Genomic DNA, 20,207 nt, shown 5'->3' on the forward strand with positions numbered 1-20,207 from the left:
ATAATCTGACACGGTACTACTTTTCACCTAGATTGGCCCGATTTTACTCACGTGATCATTTGCGCGGCGACTGTGGTTGGCCGTTGAAAACGGCAAAACTACAAGTGATAGGCTGCGAACATTTAGTCAATCTCATTGCCATTGGTTCATCTTATAAAGACATCGTGTCCATTTAGCCAATTGGAGGAAGAAAATCAATTCAGGTTTGTTTCCCTTCACGCCCTTTGGCCAATTAAGATAAAGGATTGAAAACTTTGTCTACTACGTAAAACTACTACACAGTCACTTTTTCTTTTCTCTCGATCACAAATTATGCCAAGGTATCATGTCCTTTCTTCAATCGATTTTACAAAGATAGAAAATGTGGTAGAGTTGAGTTTACCGTTATCAGTCTGTCACCAATCTACCGCCTATCTCAGTGATCTCGATAGTCTTTTTACTTACTAAACTATTCTATAGGCTAAACATGCAGTGTGGAACGTGTAAAGGCTGCTTAGGTGAACATGGAGCTATCGACTCCATACTTTTTACCCCCAATGACTTTTATATTTCGTGTCGAAAAATACATCAACTCATCCTGTAAAGATAAACGTCCATTGGTTACAGATTCTATCAATATTGGATAGACCATACAAGAGGTCACATAGTCAGTACTTTACCGAATAAAGCACATTGTATTCAAATCTTAGTTTCGATCGACAATTCTTAAACTTGCAAAGATTATTAGGTAACCGTGTATTACCCACTCTTCATGCAGAAACAATCATGATAGTTATCCTGATTTTTTAAAGTATATCACTACGCTTAGAAGATCCTTTTCTATCTCTTTTCGATGCATTTTACGTATCGCTAATAATTACAGTCAATTTTAGCTTTTAGCATGTGAGTTACTGTGGCTACTGTCGAGAAGGTGCTGTATAAAGTAGTGTATGTTGTATTCTTTGAGATATAGTTTCACCGGTGATCCGACATAAACAGCACCATGTAATAAGAAGATTATTTTGATTTGGCGTAGAAGTACCTACTGTACAGTAGTTTGTATAAATGATATACAGAAGCTAATTTAGATACACATCTATATTATATATATATATATTATAAACGTGGAAGCATCCTATATGATAAATTGTAATTGTTAAGATGGCGGGTACTGGACATTTCTATTGTTTAAAAGTCGTAATAATTTTTAATTTTTATATCTTCATTAATACAGCCACTGCTAGTACAGTATTCCGCTTCGATGGCCACTGAACAAGAATCAGCGACAGCCGTCGATGATAGTGTCGACAATCAAATTAAAAATGGCGTCAGGCAGAATCTACTAGCACATCATATCGGTAACGCTAGTGATACATCTATGCAGGGAAATGCCAATAATTTAATTGTCTCGACTGGCAGTTCGTCAACTCCTCGAACAGATAGGAATGAAAGGAGTGCTCCGAACTCTACTAGCTTTGATTACAACGATGTTAGCTTAGATGCTGCACTACCCGAGCGTAGCAGTTATATGTTGCCCGGGGAAGGCCACGAACAACAAGAAGGCCGCTTAGAAGGTACTTATTGCAATGGTTCAAAAAGTTCACTTATAAAGACGATTTTTGTTGTATTTGACAATAATTGACATTCTTATAGCTAACTATTCATGACGTATGTTAATTATAAGGCGAAGTATTATTGGTATGATATACTTGTATACTGTACAGTACTGTAAATGTAGATCATGTTTGCTTGGCTGTAGTTTACGTACTGTATATGTGATATACTCTAGACCGTGAACAACTAGAAAAGCCCTTTTTCTAGTTGTCCATGTCTATATTCATCCAAAGCGCGGCGCTAATTGAATAGTGTTGTACAGTAGAGTATTACGATCAATATACTATAGTAGCATATCTTTATAAAAGTAACAAGCAACTGTAGCCTTTCAACAAAGTAGCATGTATTATTGATTAGATCTTAAGCTATCCTGCTTTCATTTATTTTGCAATAACTGATGCTATCAGCTGATATACTGTAGCATAGTCGACTATTCGCTTTAAAATTAAATTTGGAACTCAATGCAATAGATACTTTATTATGTGGCGTTTGCTAAGGCATACAATATAAGAATCAATTTCTGTTGCATATGTTGAATATGTAACAGAACGAGTATAGTACAGTACTGTGCACTATGGAGCCACAAATTGTAGTCTGGATTAGTAACTGTATTATTAACAATGCATGTTGTACGATTTATTAATGTCACCTACTTGCGTTAAGTTAAATTAACAAGTAGATAGTGCTGTAGTAAATCACACGCGTATATGCTGGAACTAAACTTTACCCGTGACCTGTCTTAAGGATACTAATGTGATTTACGTAATTCAAATTTTAAAGATAATTCTATGAGCAACTTACAAGTTGAAGAAGATGACCAGGAAGGTAAAGATAAGGAGGCTATAAGGGAACAGGTTAGTGAAGAAAGACCGCAGGTTAATATTTAGAGCATAGACTGTACGTGATGGCACCTAGTATTACTAAAATTGCATTATCCTTCAGATGTATCTAAATGTGCCTGTATAGCGTAATGTCATTGTAGAATACAGCAATTTTAGATGTAGAGCCATAAAGATAAAATAATTGTTACATACTCAAATAATAGTTGAATTAAGCTGGTCATCAATTATCAACGTTAGGATCGATTTTTACCGATTGCAAATGTTAACCGTATCATGAAGGCAGCATTACCCAAAGTAGGAAAGGTAGGTAGATATATATTGAATTAGAATTATTTTTCCTTCATAAATTCCTCACTGTTCTTGCAGATTGCCAAAGATGCCAAAGAATGCGTCCAGGAGTGTGTGTCAGAATTTGTTAGCTTTATTACTAGCGAGTATCCTATATAAATTACTTTATAAAGTACAATCACCACTTTGCAGTTAAAATTTTGTAGATAAGGTGTGACCTATTAATTAATATCAGTATAGATACTATATTGTCCTTAACAAAGATTCTACAGAGCGAGTGATAGATGTCAACAAGAAAAAAGAAAAACAATAAATGGTGAAGATATCTTATTTGCAATGTCTAGTTTGGGTTTCGATAATTATATTGAGCCATTGAAAATGTACCTAACAAAATATAGAGAGGTTTGCTTCAACTACTTTACGAATTGATGAATTGATGAAACAAAATGCTAAAACTAAAACCTACATTGGTATTACTTTGGCCAGGCTATGAAAGGAGATAAAGGACCTATGAATATATCTCATGGTAAGGGAGATGCAAACGATGACTTGGATGATAGCACTGTCCAACCAGAACATCAATCATATCAAGTTACAAATGCTCATTTACATTCCGGATTGATTGCTGCTCCGCCTGGGCAAAATGATCAAGCGAATCCATCAAATATTTATTCTAGCCATTTTTCCGGCCAGGTATTACATTGTTTACTGTGCATAATCAATCGATCTTGTTATTTGATGGACATGGACCCATTCTTAATACCATCAACTTTGTTATGCTTTTTCAGATGCCATCTGGGATTTCTTATAATTGAAACAATTCACAAAGCTACGCCAATATAACTATTTGAATTAGCCCAATGCAGAAATTGCGCCCTATTCCATTTTCAAGAATGCTCTATGATTTGCTTATTGATCGAAAGTTATATTTTATGCACCTCATTATGATGTCTGGTTATAAATGTTTAGTATCACCGGGATGTATAGTTGCTAGTGACTAGATGAATGCTTTTAACGTCATGAATCTTGTACTTAAAAAATTATTAATGTACGTTATATGAATTGCACGGTTGTGATTACTGCACCAACAGTTTGATAGCTATTACCAGAATTCTATCTACTAAATGTAAAATAACAATAGAATAACATCTTTTTTAAGGTTGTTAAAATCATGACCAACTCGAATACTGTCTGATTCACATTGTAAGCCCTGTTTGCAAATGAAGGATAAATACATCCAACTCTAATATTATGTGATCAAATTCATTCAATATCATCTTCTTGTATGACATGGTATGAGCGGTAGAGCTACTGAATGAGTACTGCACAGTCAGCTTTTACAGGATGTTACCGCAAACGACATGTGTGATGTGATAGATGTCACTGTAGTACAACGTTTACTACATGTAAAGTTTATAATAAATCACTAATGTTGACCAATTGCTTGTCAATTTACAATCCAATTTCGATAAATACGGGTAAAATCCATTGGAAAGTTACCAATCATAATCTATGAAGCTAATATACAAATAATCTTAGAATACTCGTACGTATACGCATGATAGGCATGTCTTTGTAACTAGGTTGATACGTAGGACAAAATAAAAATAGTGGATAAATTATATCTTATAATCTACATTTTGTTATGGAGTCCTTAGAGTTAATTTAGTTACGATTTGCTGCCATGCTTGTGCCAATTACTGTATGCAGTATTTACGACGAAATTCTAAAATTATCTTGCAAATATTTTAATCTCATATTCATATTGTTTTTGACACCCATAAAGTTGTTATTTTGCCATATGTTAGTACTGTGAAATACAGTATGTGTTTTAAGTAAGAATTATAAGGGAAACGATCTATTTTTCTTCTTAAATGCAACAATCCGATTGATTTTTTCAATTCTTATTATCCAGATTTCGATCCGTTAATATATAACATATACCATAGCTGAAAGAATTTACAGTTTGGCGCAATACAGAGATAGCTGTAATAAAATCAATCAACAACTAATCCATTGTCACTGCGCTAATATCAAGTCTTTGTATTAAGGAGCTGCATTTAAGTTACTCAAGATAAATTTATTACTGACACTCTGGAGCATCGTATCAGCTTAATATTATCTTTTGTTATATCACTATACCACGGTGCAATTACACCATGAATAGTAGTATAGATTAAGTATTTGTATCGTAGTAAATTTCTGCCTATATATAGTGGATTAGGCTAACTAAGATTTTGTCATTGACTTGTAATCGCGAACGTTGCTCGTTAGTAACCGATTTTGTAGTTTCACGAGCAAAATTACGTTGGTCGTATTAGTTGGAATAAAGAAAGAGTGGCTCAATATTGTCAGGTTTATCTGTAAGACTGCCGTATAGAAGGGTAGTTCTCGGCCTAAACTAGAATACTAGTTAACAGTAACAACTTAAAAGAGCAGAATATTTTACGTTATCCTTTGTCAGGAGAGTGATCCGTGACACACTAGTTAACAAAGCTTTAATCTATAAGGGTATCATATAATATATGGTAACAAAAAAGGAATCAACGAAATAAAATCTAATCTAGTCGTATTGCTAGGGTTTTAAACTATTTTTAGCTATTGGTGAACGTGTAAGTACAAATTAAATTCTGACTACTGATTAATTATATCATCATTGTGTCAACAATTAAGAGTTTTGCAGTTTTCTGATATATGAGTAATTTATATCACGTTGATAGTTTGTCATACATGAAAAGATTGTGACTGGCAAAAGCTCCTACTCTTTTCGCGAGTGCAAAGTATTAGAATTTATGTATAGAGAATGAGTTAGTTAAATTAACTCAAAAGAACTATAGCTCTCAACTAGCTAACCAAACGTATTAGAATCATTAAAAATATAATTGCTCTAAATCTATTCTTCGATTGATTTGCTCACAAATTTAGCATTCAGTGTGTGACATTCTGTTAGTAACCATGCGCCCAACTGACACTGTTAATTGTAGGGTTATATTGCGAATTGAAACTTCCATTTAAGTAAATATCAAAGGCTATTTATTTATATCCATTCGATATGATATTTTTGTAATAATTTCCAAAGTGTTTTATGTAACAATGATTTCATAGCTCATTAATGTAAGTAATAAAACTTTACAGAAACAGCCCTTTAAATCTTCCATAAATAAAGAAGCAAAAGAAGGGAATGAAGTATACTGTACTAGAGACAGAAACTCTAAAAACGGGCACCATTCCACTTTTCCATTTTTCAACCATTGATAATTAAGTATGAGTCAGAGTCCAAACATATGGTCGATTCTGAAATCTTTATAAGTATTAATACAGTAAAAATAGTTTGCCAAAGAAACAAGTTGAACAATTGTGACATTTTCCGACGAATTTTTTTGATTAAGCCAAAATTTCTGTTAATAAAGTAAGCCAATTCAGCCTGGCTTTCGTAATGTTTCATCTTAAGTTAGCATTAACGACTTATAAAGGTTGTGGAGATTTGCGATTGCTCCACGCCTCAAATATCGTCAATAAGATTACAACAAACCCCTGTGATTAACAATAATATCAATGTAATCAGTAAAATTGTATAATTCAGCAATGCTAAATGAAATATTCGTAAGTTGTTTATAACATTAATTAGAAAAATTGCTACAAAGTTATATCTAATCTTTTAAGGTAAGAATGGACGGCAAAAAAAATTAATATGCTATACATTTAATTATGTTCATATTGTTAACTAGAAAAGGGAAACTTCGGTAATTAAAATATTGCATTTACTTACTTCGTAGATATGAGATTATTAAAAATAAGTAAAAATACTTACTAGATATGTCTTATGCTACATGACTATATCTAACAGGCATAGAATTTAGTAGGTTTGTGTGTATACAGGATGGTAATTTATTAAATATTGATGGTTTTAACTACTTGAGCAAATCTGATTTCACTCTTAGAATAAGCAGTACCTACGATAAGCTGCTATAGCAAAATGAAGATCAAATAATTTATTTACCTGAATAATTGCCAACATTCCTAAAGCCTATAATAATTTATATTAGAATATATGAATTGGTAAGAGTTAAAAGATATCGTATTTCATTACTTAAGTATCCAGCATACATTGAAACTCGATATTAAGTCGCTTTAAAAAGTCATTATTTATTTATGACGTACTTTATATACTCGTATATTTAGTATATATGAAATAGAAATAAAAGCAAACACTGCGTACTGTACTGTACTTACCGAAGAACACCAGCGGAAATCATGAGAAGAAGAAAGTCCGAAGGCGCCTCCAAGAGTGTGGCCAACAATTTGTCTGAATATCGAAATAAAACATTAATGGTGATTATTACAAGTATAATGGGCCAGTGAAAAGATAATATTTAAAAATATCGCTTTACCCAATACAGTAAAAGCTGCTGAATATTCCAGAGGCCATTGCGTATGCTACCACACTGTCGGCTTCCTTGCAGTACCCGCTGCAATTTTTGGCATTACAATAAAATTACTTTCATAATTTTTAAAATCTATACTCATGTTATGATTAATTTGGGTCTTAGAATACATTTGTACATTTACTAGCCTAGCTGTAGTTCCGCGTAATATATCAGGCAAAGCAGGAACTGTAGCCAACGCTACAGAGATTCCAATGCTAGCAATAGCTATTATACTAGAGAGAACCGTCCTGAAACGGGAAAGAAATAAAAAAATTAAAATTTTTAAGATACCCGGTATACTTTTATCGCCATAACCGATGAGAAATCTAAAGGCAGCAGAGATCGATTGTAATGGTTTACATTTTAATGTTAATATAAGGAGCTGGTCCTAGGAATTGTAAAGAGACTCCCAAGGCAATAGACCCAACAATAATTATCAGTCGATGGCCCTGGCAATAAAATCAATTTGGTTCGTAAATTAATTTAAAATTGTCGAGGAATGTCATAAAATGCAAACGTGTTGTTAACAATAAGGTGTATTTAGCTCTTAGTATAGAATTTATTCTACGAATTCAGATTTACGAGCAGTTTCGCATCTAGCTTACAGTTTTATCTGCAATGCATCCGATGATAGGTGCACAAAGGCCATAGGATCCAATTAGTAAGAGAAAAATGAGTCCAATATTGCCAGTTTTAAGTGATAGCAACAAACGCAAATACGGCGGTTTGGTACGTTCCGGCGCCAACTCCTTGCAAGCCTCTGACAACCAGACAGGCGCACAAGAATGAAGTAGTGCCATTTATGAGCGTCAAGAATCTATTGACGGTTATAATCATAAAATATGAATAAGTTCAAGTTATCTCGAATGTTTTAACCAGCATCATGTAATATTTAATACCATATGAATAGTTTACACCTTTACTAATTGAGAAAGAGGCGTCATTATTCTGTTTAATATCAAACTATAATACAATTACCATGGGCGTGCAACATATAATATGCTATATAATATTATTGTCAATAATAAACTGTTCAGATTATATTCCCATAAATTACCCGTAAAGAATAGTGCATCCACCTTCTAGGAATAATCCAATCCATATGGTATACTTTAAACCTATTTTATGCATCTATATATAATCATAAATAGAGATAAGATACACTAAGAAATGTGACATCTATGCTTGTATAAATTGCTTAATAATTGAGGTAAAAGTAAGACGAGTGACTTTGGCTTTAAGAGATTGAATTAAATGTACAGGTTAGCATTCACATTTCGTCACTTGAATATTTTGTAATAAATCTTGCTAAATTACATAAGAGGTTCGTATTTATTACATTTAAAACCAAAATGTAAATTAATAAGAAAACAAGGGAGTAAGAAAATCTTTAAAGCCGGCTTATATCTAAATTTTCTATAGTTTATTAAAATTTCTTGAACAATAAAAGTCCTTGTAATATTTTTATGGCGATGGCTTCATATATTTATAATTACTATTATCATTATCATTAATCCTATAGGCACATTGCAGTTTATGAAATAGTCTCACCCAGATACACTTGCGGCACTAATGATGTTACTCCACTTAATTAAACGGGATCAGGGCTATCATGATCTAAGTTTAACCGTATAGTCATATTCGACGTTGTAAATTAAATACGGGTATGTCTTTGTAACGTAAACTGAAGAGCACAAATCACTTCGAAGAAAAAGTAATCAGACTAATTGGATGTCAGTACCACAAACGTATTTTATTACTTTATTAGCCTTTTCAATGGAAAATGGCATCATCATCATAAGCTTCAATTTGAAGCTCGTATTGAAACGCAGAAATAAACCATATTACTAGCATAAAGTCATTATACTATAGTAAATGTGTGTAAAAGAGCTTCGCCACTTCAACATAAGTTATTAATCTGATATCACGTGCACAAGATGTAAAACTTACCGACATACCAACCAATGGTGAGAAAACTACTTTCGTCATTGGATAAATTGCATAGATAAATCCGATTTGCAAATTGCTAACTTTCTTCTTAAGAGCCTGATAAATTGAAAGAAATCATAATATTCATGCTTTATTTTGATTTCAAAATGAATAACTTTTATTCTATGAAAAAACAAAATCTTTCAATGATAACTTCATAGCTTTAAAGAACTTTTCTATTGATTAAGAGTACTGGTAGGTATCACTATTGTAAAGAGAGTTAGAATTAAAATATCAACGCAATTTTAAGGAATAATTTCTGCTGCTATAAACTGTCATCACAAGCATACTTGCTATAGTTTTTACTACTTTGTGGAAAAACTTATAAGATCTTAGCGACGGGGTAAGAATCAAAATTTTAAAGTTCGCCAATTATATAATATCCTAGTGCTACGGAAAGCTGATGATAAAGCCGTAGTGATATTGTCTATCTATGGTTGTTTTCGCTTTCCTATAAAAATTAGATTACTTTCTAGCGCTTTATTTGTGTCAGTATTCATAGTTATTTCAATGCTAAGTACTTGCCACTTAGTAATATGACGGTATTGATATATTTCATCGCTAATTAGTAATCCTCTATCCTCACACCTTTTATAAAAGTTATATAAAATGATTTCATGTGTGGATAACATTATTGGATTAAATAAGGCAGATTTGAAAGGCGAAAAATTATTCGTTGTAGTAAATTTATTATGGTTACGAATGGTCTTAAATGCTACTATTTAATAACCTTGCCGTTGGAGGTAGGATTTTGTCAGTGCTAGTGTAATATGTGATGATATGGGGGAGAAAATTACATTTCTTATTTGTATCTTTTATTCATATTACACGAGTATATATGTTTCCAGTTATACTTTTCTTCTTCAAGATTATCAGAAATATGAATTTCTCTTATTTTAGTAAAATAAAACTGGATAATCATTTGATACTTTGAAAGGCAATCATGATCGATAATTATAAAAGTGTTAAAATGTATAAAGTGTTTAACTTAATGGTAAGAAGATGAATATTTTAAATTGAATTTTGATACTACGTATTAGCAGAATCATATATAATTTTAATTATTAAGGTGTATATGTAATCATTTTACTAATGTTACTACGATTAAGAATATATCCGTAGGTCATCCATTTAATTATTGGTAAGTAGGGAACCTTTTGTCGTAAAGAATATGCATATGCTTTCAAATTGACTGTAACCTAAAATCATTCGTTAATGGACCAAGCCTTAAGTAAAGGAAAAAGTTGTCATTTTTTATTATAAGGGAGTGAAAATACAGTCAGCCTGCAATTATAGTTTCAACAATATAACGCACTTTACAGTGTCAGTTCAGCTTAAAAGTATAGCCAACATGTACGATATTATCATTATCTTCTCTAAAATTGGCACTTTTATTCTTAACTATGCTGAGTCATTTGACCTGTTAATTTCACAGTTAAAACTGGATTGGAAATTTAATGATGTCAACTTTTACTGCATGGATTACCTATAGTAAGTTTATACTTACCACTGGTGAAAAAAATGGAAAGAGTAATGAAAAGATAATGGAAACCACCGCCGCATTATAAAGAAATATTACTAATGATGTCGATCTTTGGTTAGCAGTAATCCCTTCTTTTTTGATAGGTTCATGATTCGATTTGTCGTCTTGCTTCAATTCGATCAAGTTAGCAGTATCACTATCGCTAGAAGCTTTATTTTCTGCCATGATTAAATATCGATCTTACACGTATCCTCTACCGAAACTACTAATTGTCGATAAAGCATTAGATAAAACAAATCGCTTCGATTTTGTCGAATATGGGTGATCAACTTCCACTAAATAAATGATAACGTTAGACACTGACAATCGCCCTTAAAAATTGAACGATGATTCATAATTATTTGACTTCTTTTATAATAAAAGCATCAAATTTTTAGATTCCCATGAGGATTTACTGCTGGTCCTATTAATTAGACTAATTGGTTGGCCAAGATGATGTGCTACTGTTCTTCAATAAACGTCATTGTTTATCTTTATAATTTCCATTACGTTTCATCAATTCTTCTATCCCTGTATGCACTGTATTGTTTAACAGAAAAGATTGTTTCCATCTTATTAAAAAATATGGCATTGAATCTCGCTTGAGGATTACAGTAACAAGCTAGCAAGACATGGAATTCCCTGGATACATGTAGTTGACCCATTGGATAGCGTTTTCTCGTAATACAATGGATATGCCTAAGGCACGTAAGACTACTTACTGTTATTAACTCTATGAGCAAATCCTCTAATATATTGTGGGCACAGCATAGAGATTAGAACAACTAACGCTGTCACTAGTGTTGTTTCATAAATCTTCAAAATATAAAGCTACAGTATCTAGTTATAAATGAAACGTTAGGAAGTATCAATGCATTATGAGATGCATGCATTCTGTATAACAGCTATCGTTAAAAGAAATAAAAATGATTTAGTTAAACTTGGGGTAGCAATGTCTTACCGTCCATTGTCCTTCATAATACAGTAGGATAGGAAGGTGCATTGTCTAAGTTCTTAATTAGGTAAGGTTTTGCCTTTAATTCGCTTTACGGTACTTACTTTATGCTTTTTATGACGTATAAAACACTTATCATACAGGAAAATTTAATTAGCAAGGATTATATAACTGTATCAAAATCATCAAAATCATCTGCAATTATAGCTACAGTAGTAGAGGATTTCTTTTCAACATGGCGGCCATCGTCGTCACGATTGCATTTGACTACGACGTACAGTACTCGTATTTAGCACCCTATGACCGTTGATAAACTTTCCATCATTTGATTACAGTACTATATTTGCTTACTGTAAATTCGAGTGAAACGTTTGGGGGCTAAAGAGATATTTATAAGCTCGTTTAAATAGAAGCTTCTGTTCTACTTCCTGATAGATCGCAGTACACGGTTTTCACGTTTGCTTCGAAATAAAAGGACTTGCCTTAAGACGGTTTGCGCCTAAGTCAATCCAAGTCCTTCAGATAAATATTAAACACGCACGACTTCCTAATAAGAAAAGGTTCGGCACTTTAGAGGTTTAGTTAAATCAATAGCTCCGAAAAGTTGTTCGAATCCACCAACACTCTACTATGATGATGAACTCACACAATTTGCGTGACTAAGAATGTTATACGTATATCATACTGATAACTGCATGATTTCATCGGAAGACAGTTATAGACATTAAACCCATTCTAAGCAATAATTTAAGATACTTCTTGATAACTGTTTTATTCAGAAATACCCTGGAAATATTCGAGTTTTATGTGTAATAAGGATGAGAATATCGTCGGTTAAGGTTGGTTGTTGCGATAGTTCGTTGTAATAGCTTTACGTTTGTAGCCTTCAGAAATATTACGGTACTTTCATGCAGTTGATAGGATACCCCTAAGCTATTTAAATCAAACTTCTTTCAGTTTCTGAATTTATGAATTGCTGTAAAAGCAGAATAAAAATCTAAGTTATAATCTTCTTAGTTACCGCGTCGACAAGTAGGTATAATTCCAATAACTGCGAGAAACCTCAGTAAGCTCATTTGTAATATTATTTAGGACTTGAGTTGCCTAAATATCCTTTACGATTCTATGATCTCTTTCTTGGTTGCTTTATTTGGGATCGAAAAGAGACTATCATAAGTTTTATGGATGAAACGGTACTGTACCTGGCTATTGACTTATAATCTCGATCAGAATTCGTTCATGTTAATATTTCTACCGTATGAACAGAGCATCGGCCTCCGAGTTTATAGCTCGTAAATAAACCTTACAACAAAGTACGGTAATACGCGATAGTATCCTCGCAATTATTAACGTTACGGAAATTCTCTTTTATAACAACAAGAGTAAAACATATTGAAGTATGAGATTGTGTTATACGCAATCTTAACCTATTACCTGTTTTCATTTTAAACTAGATCTGAACATGAATTCTAGCCACCTTTACTGTATGAACCTTAAAAGTAATGCAAAGGATTAACCTATATAGGAACGTCCGTAAGAAAGTCTATTACAGAATGATCATGTTATTGAAATATAGCGATCAGACTAATGAAACTGTTCACTCTTTTAAATTCAATACTCGAATTTTGCCTTTCTTTCTTGTTAATGAGACACAAAAAAGTAAAGCATGTAAAGTAATGTATAGTCATATAGTGCCAGATAATTGAAAGTAGCAAAACAGGTTACTCCAGATTGTTTAATGATTACAGACCTGTTGACGTATTTCCTGGAATTATACATTATAAGGAAACGCTATTAATAGATGAGGAATCCTTTAGATATTTTATTATAAGTAACAAATGCACCTGTTGGATTGTATATTTTATAAGACAAAAGAATAATATCGTTTTTAAACGATATTATCTTGGCAGCTACCGTATCTACAGCAATTAGAATAAATACGCCCAAAAATAAAATTAATTGGCAACAATGCAATAAAAATATCTTATTCATGGTCAAGAGCTTTCGGACTAATATATGATGTTAACTTCCTCGCACTTTTGCCTGCATCGATTTTCTTACAACCGATAAAACACAGTTTCAAAACTTTAAGTAGTTTATTTGTTATGTTAAGTTCAATATAGCCAATTAAATACGTTGGTATATAAGTGCCTTAGAACATTTTGTTTTTATAACAATTACACTATAATTTTATTTTTGTTATCATTATCAGCAATGATATGTCAAATCATTTAATGATGTAAAATATTGAATATTGAGATTAAACGTGGATCACTCCACATGCGTGAATGCGATACATTATTATAATTTTTCACAAAGAACTTAACTATCATAGCAGTTCGATTATGTTAGTAATGGGCTTGATTCATTAGGCTTCGTATTGTATAAATTTTTATCTGCTTTGATTCCATTTATAGCTTTTCCTGAGCCAAATTCAGAGCTAATGGAAAATATATGAATGAAAATTAGATTCAATATCGTAAAGCAGCTCGTTTAGGGCCTCGATTTGGCATTATATACCTTACAGTCCTTGAAAAATATAACTGATAATTTATGATAATAGTTTACTGACCTAGGAACTTCTGAATCTACCATTTTCTCAACTATCGTCAATAGTATTACTAAACCCATCTAATATAGAATATCAAAATTAATAGATATAATCGTATTATACACATGATTAATAATTTTTAACTGTAAATGATTTATGCTCTTTTCTGATGGCCACTTCAAACATTTAAAATAAAGTAAATTACATACCTGACCAAACGCGATAAATCCTATGATCTAGATAAATTGTAAGAAAATCTTTTATTCAATATCAGATACGCACTTGTAAAATTTTAATGCTCGGCAAGAACTTTTCTTATTTTATCAATATCAGTTTTAATTACGCAATTTAGCCATTAATTTAGTGCTGTCATACTTAGTAGCTAATGTTGTCCATTCTCTACTTTACTGCTGTATTTTTATTAACAATTGAACAATAACTAGTATTACTTACAGTAGAAATCCAGTCAAAGTCTACGTCTGATGCTGACGTAAACGTACCACCAACGATTGGACCAATTATTTGACTACATATTTGATGAAAATGAATTTAGTTACAGATTAAGAGGATAATATAGCTATTAACTTCTATTATTAAAGGTTATAAATGATATACGTGCATGTTAATGTATCAACAAGTAAAAGCTTGATTGAATAGGCTATTGCGAACGAACCCGAGAGATATAAAAGCGCTATAGAGTCCAGACGTGACAGAATTCGTTGCAAAATCTTCTCTGCCTCTACAGTAACGACTTTAAGATTACAATAATATTAAAAATTGATAGAAACGATTAGTTTTAATCAAAGTTTTTTTAATAGAGAAAATTGAATTTGAAGAGCTTATTATAAGATGATCGTATTGCAGTGCTTATATGCTAACCTAGACTTTGCAGCTTCCAGAACATCAGGATACGAGGGTATAAGAGCCACTGCTACCCCAGCTCCCATACCAATATTTGACAAAATTGTTTGTGTAAGGGTCCTATTTTAGTAATTATTATTGCACGCGAAAGAATAAGATATGGGATAATGAGTCCTTTGTTGTACATATATGAAAATATTTGATTATTACCAATAGACGATAAAGATATTACTTACAGCTTTACAGGAATAAAAGGAGCTGGTCCCAAAAATAATAGCGAAACTCCCAAAATAGCATTTCCGAGCACAATAAATATTCGAAAACCCTTTCAATTTAATAATGCGACGAGCTCAATCAATTACGGTAAGATGCCAGTAAAACCGATACTGCCTACTATACTATCGGTACAATTTATCATATCTTTTCGAAATCTTATAGCACCTAAAATTAATCTTAAGCTTTAAACTCACTATTCTATCTGATACATATCCAACAACCGGAGCACATAATCCATATGCGGCCGGTATTATAAGGAAGATCAGTCCCACTTGTGGATGTGACAATTTAAACTATTGACAGATTAAACTGATCATTACTCAAATAATTTATATAGTTATCTACTATTCGATAAAAATAATACAGTCTAAACATATCAATCAGTTTGACTATGGATTCTCCTACCGGTTCAATATGGATGGACAAAGTTGGATCTAAATAACTAAAACTGGTAATGTGGAGAGCAACTCCTATGCCTATCATGATTGACATAAATCATGAGTGAATCTTTGATTAGAAGACTGAATCCATTACTAGTAAAATTTAGAAAACTTGTCATGAATCTAAGTAAGATTTAATTGCATTCTATCTTTTTTATATTCAATTTACATATTATCAACACCCGTGGGAGTGTTATAAGGCGTTTCATTAATCCTGTCGTTGAAATTTTACTTTCATCTGTAAAAGAAGCCAAAATTAATATCGTGGAAGCTAAATTAATTACGATACAACCACGAAGCTGAGAGATTATGAAACAATTCTTTAAATAAATATATCAAGAGTTCTAACTGGTCACAATATATTATTAGCAAGTTAAGGAACATTTATTGATACTTACGCGAAACTGAAGGTAAGAAATAAGCGATACAAATACCGGCAACTATCATCAAAGATGCTAAAACGATAAATGGTAGTCTAAAGCCACCAGCCTTTATTCGAAACATTTAATAAGTTGCAGATTAGGACATGGGCTAATTTTCTAAATTTTGAGATTATTTAAATAGAATTTGAAGAATAACAATGATAAAACTGATATAGTTACCTTATAAAGTAGGCCTCCAACTGGAGGGCCAGCCATAAATCCTAGGCTTGTTGCAATTTCTAAAAATCCCTGTAGAGAAAATGAAATACAACGTAATTATTGTTATTTATGTTATTTGATATTACTAATATATGGTACTACATAATTGTTTAAGCAAAAACCTAATAATAAATTTATAATTATATTAGAGTGAATATAAATACATCATGGTAGCATAAAACTAAAAATTTTTTCAACTACGTTATTTTGAGGTGCGGTGATGAAACTAAAGATTAGCTATATGTTCGCACCATTAATCCAAAAATATAGCCTTCTTATTAAATAGATCCAAAGAAATGATTCATCATAACATATAAACGTGCAATTTATTTAAAATACGGAACTTACTAGTGTAGTCGCAACGGAATCCTTGAAAACTGCCGATGCAAATGAAAATCCAGCAGTTTGATAGGCTGCTGCACCCATTCCTTCGATCCCTCTGACAACTATACAAAATGCTACGAATGTATCATGATCCAAAATTTCGGGTAAAAATCTATAATTTGAATATTAGCAAGAGTCAGTAAATGTTCACGATTGCAATGTTGCACCAGTATTGAACCGTAATAAAAATACTTTTGGTTTTAAAGGTATGCATAATAGCAATCATAAATAGTATTTGTTTCAAAAATTGATCTAATTTAGTAAATAATAATGTAGAACTCTTAAGTTATCTTGATAATTTCAAGAAATTTTTAATACTTACCCGAATGCCATTGTACATCCACCATCGATCATCATGCCAGCCCAGAGAGCATATTTTACTCCAATGTGGGGTAGCTATTATCCAAAAAGAGAATAAAATTTACACCAGAAATTATATAAGGTATAGATTCCAATAATAATTATAAGACACCAAATTCTATGATTATTATTGATTAAATTTTAAATAAATACTATACTGCAATGACTAATTGAAAAAATATCAAAAATGAATCAACTTTAGATTAGAGTATAATCTTATTTACTATTGCTGCTATTTATACTATAGATAAGACTTGTTAGCATAGACCAGAAGATATGCTGTGTTATTAGAGTGAAAAATTAGCTTCTACATGAACTATTTTGAAAATAATGTATCGAACTTCAATAATAAAGTCGTTTCTACTGTTTAATTGATTGTTTAAGGAGTAATTTGATAAAACTATCGATAGCTTAAGCTTATTGCTATGCTGGCAATGCTATAAAGTTTAGTATTTCTTCATAATTAGCAGTGACTAAATATGATCGACTTCAGTAAAGCTAAGTCCATTTCTTAGTACTCAATGCTTACAAAAGCGCCAATGATTGGAGAAACGATTAGTTTAACCAAAGGATAGACAGCAAATATGATACCAATTTCAAAATTAGTAACATTCCTTTCCTCGGCCTAACGTAATAAAAAGAAGATTCGTAATATTAAATGCTGATGATGATGCATTTGCTTTACAAGAACTTATATATTGTCAATTTTTCTTTAAAGGCACAGAAAATACGAAGGTAATTACATGAACTTGGGGAACTATGTTATCACACATCTAGAGCAATTTTATAATTGACTTTGTGGACATATTTATCTATTTAAATGCCAAATTTTACAGCAGTTGGTCATTACGTGATAATCATAGAGACAGCTATACTGGATTACTATTCTTTACAGTACAGTATAACGTTGTGGTTAAAACCATTTCATCCCTTAGAACTTTAAAGCAATCGAAGGTTTGAAAATTATTCGAAGTTATCCTAGCAATAACATATTCGTTCAGAACATGAAGAGTTGCATTCTTTCATTCACATTTCCTTTCGATTTTTCTCACTAAAAGAATTATAATCAAATTAGAAAGTAGGGCTAATTTATTATGGAATAAATGCTCCTACAGTGTGTCAAGATATTAGGAGCAGATGATGATGTTCTTCTTGGCAAGTGGGTTGACTTTCTAATGGACTTACAAAGCAATAGTGGTAATCTCTGCAGTGAAAGCTTCTCAAAAGTGCAGAATATGTCTAAGCTAAGTACGAACGAATTGTTCGTAGCCCAGAAGTAAATAAATGCTTAAACTAACCGAATTTAATCGAAGGGAAAATGAAGGCTGATTTTTAATTACTTTCATGCTTACAACGATTTTATCCGTGATAAATGATATAAGTGAGGTAGAAAGTTTGTATTCTCTGGTAAAAATAATGTTAACGTGTATGCATACTTGTTTATCAGGGTACCGTATTTAATTAGAAATAAAATTGGCTTCAATATTATCTTTATTAAAGTTAGCCGATGTATCTGTTCGATCACATTAAATAAAGAAAGTGATGTTATACGTAATCTACTTACAAGTGTTGGAAAAAATGGAGCAATAACTGCGTAAACCGATCCAGTTACAACATAGGTGCAGCTGAGAATAATAATAGAGATGATCTTAATTCGACGAGATATTGTAGATACTTGAGTTTGAGCAGTATCTTCCATCCTTTTGGAGTAAAAACTTCACAGTGATGCGCCCTTATTTCAAAATAATTTACTGCACGCTCAGGTATAACTTCTAGTAGGCCATCGTTTCTTTATAATTAGATTCCTTGATAAATTGCCTAAAAGGTTCTATCCATGTAATTTAAGCATAATCACCATTAAGTTCGGTCTGTATTTTGGATTATGAACGGTGAATAAATATCGTTTCCAAGAATAGTACTACAACAACTAATTAATTTAAGAGGCCGATTTTAATATGATATTCGATTGAAATTCTTGGAAAGCACAAAATATCTGAGATGCCAAATTTAACCAAATTGTATACTGTAGTACTTCAACTAAATATTCAAAAGTGATATAAAGTACGTAAAAACTAAATCAATAACGAGAATGCTTGACGTCGACACTCGATGAACAGAAGTTACATTGAATATCTTGATAACAGTCGTTAACTCAATAGCTTATCTAACAATAAAAAGCGGTATAATTAATGGTATGAAATATTGATCAAACGATATTTCCCTTACTAAAATTGTTGCAAAATGAAAGATATGACTAATAATGTTTATGTCAGCTGAGGTACGATATAAATTTTGACTACAATTGATTCAAAATCGAGTGAATTAATACTAGCACTATAGGTGAAAAAGGACGGCAAATGCAATATTATCTGCGATAAGAATGTGACAGTTATTTATTCTACTTATTTACTATGTAAATCACCCTATCGACGTCATCTTACTCGTATTACTGTATAGATATACATGTTGTAAGAAGACACTATAGAATTTGGTATTTGATTATGTTGTACCTTAGTCTGTCTGTGCAGTACTACTAGCGATGATAAAATAATTTTGTTGCTATAATTAAACGAGATCATAAGGAGCGATAGAGTAGACTTTACCGTACCGGAATTTATTGCAAAAATATACGCGTCCTCGTATTGTACTATCCAACAATCCAACTGGATTGATATCTATAATGACCCAGTATTAATTATAATGGAAATTATACTTTCAGACACTATTATTTCCATGTAAATTGGGGTAGAATTTATTCTTTCAAAATAATAATATATGAAGGAGCTAATGGGCGGTGAATGATGACGAAGGAATCTCTTGCTCATCATGTGATGTTTACTCGACAAGAAAAAAATTGGAGGCCACGCTATCAAAGTGATGTGTTTTGTAACCAGTATTTCACCTTACTGTCCACTAGTGATTGGTAGAGTATTCCACCATATTCAGTCATATCGAGTTGCAATGGCCGTGTACTGTCAGACTGAAATGGACAATTGCAGTCTCATACTAGAAACAGTACAAGGGCGCTGTTTTATCCTATTACCACATACTGAACTAGTGCAATTCACGGAGATCATT

General features: G+C 32.0%; 3 protein-coding genes across 3 annotated transcripts; 1 reads left to right on the forward strand and 2 right to left on the reverse strand.

The window, feature by feature from the left end:
- Window positions 1-2,672: 2,672 nt before the first annotated feature.
- On the forward strand, window positions 2,673-3,152 carry TRIADDRAFT_28921 (uncharacterized protein; the record flags this gene model as incomplete). The annotated part of the gene is made up of 3 exons (XM_002114906.1): window positions 2,673-2,738; window positions 2,802-2,869; window positions 2,996-3,152. Coding segments are annotated over 3 exons (291 nt in total), but the record flags the coding sequence as incomplete, so codon positions are not given.
- Window positions 3,153-6,188: 3,036 nt separating this feature from the next.
- TRIADDRAFT_58961 (uncharacterized protein) lies at window positions 6,189-10,847 on the reverse strand (the record flags this gene model as incomplete). Its single annotated transcript, XM_002115093.1, has 7 exons — window positions 6,189-6,257; window positions 6,724-6,750; window positions 6,957-7,029; window positions 7,279-7,398; window positions 8,208-8,281; window positions 9,101-9,196; window positions 10,647-10,847. The coding sequence occupies 7 exons, from the start codon at window positions 10,845-10,847 to the stop codon at window positions 6,189-6,191; spliced, it is 660 nt and encodes a 219-aa protein (XP_002115129.1).
- Window positions 10,848-13,959: 3,112 nt separating this feature from the next.
- On the reverse strand, window positions 13,960-18,828 carry TRIADDRAFT_64145 (uncharacterized protein; the record flags this gene model as incomplete). The annotated part of the gene is made up of 15 exons (XM_002115094.1): window positions 13,960-14,056; window positions 14,189-14,247; window positions 14,377-14,403; window positions 14,621-14,693; window positions 14,841-14,918; window positions 15,047-15,148; window positions 15,265-15,353; window positions 15,499-15,597; window positions 15,710-15,780; window positions 16,143-16,233; window positions 16,347-16,415; window positions 16,734-16,881; window positions 17,092-17,165; window positions 17,659-17,754; window positions 18,694-18,828. 15 exons carry the CDS (start codon window positions 18,826-18,828, stop codon window positions 13,960-13,962), a joined length of 1,308 nt encoding a protein of 435 aa, XP_002115130.1.
- Between the last annotated feature and the right edge of the window lie 1,379 nt (window positions 18,829-20,207).

This window comes from Trichoplax adhaerens, genomic scaffold, assembly GCF_000150275.1.
Source record: "Trichoplax adhaerens TRIADscaffold_9 genomic scaffold, whole genome shotgun sequence".
NCBI classification, from domain to species: Eukaryota; Metazoa; Placozoa; class Uniplacotomia; order Trichoplacea; family Trichoplacidae; genus Trichoplax; species Trichoplax adhaerens.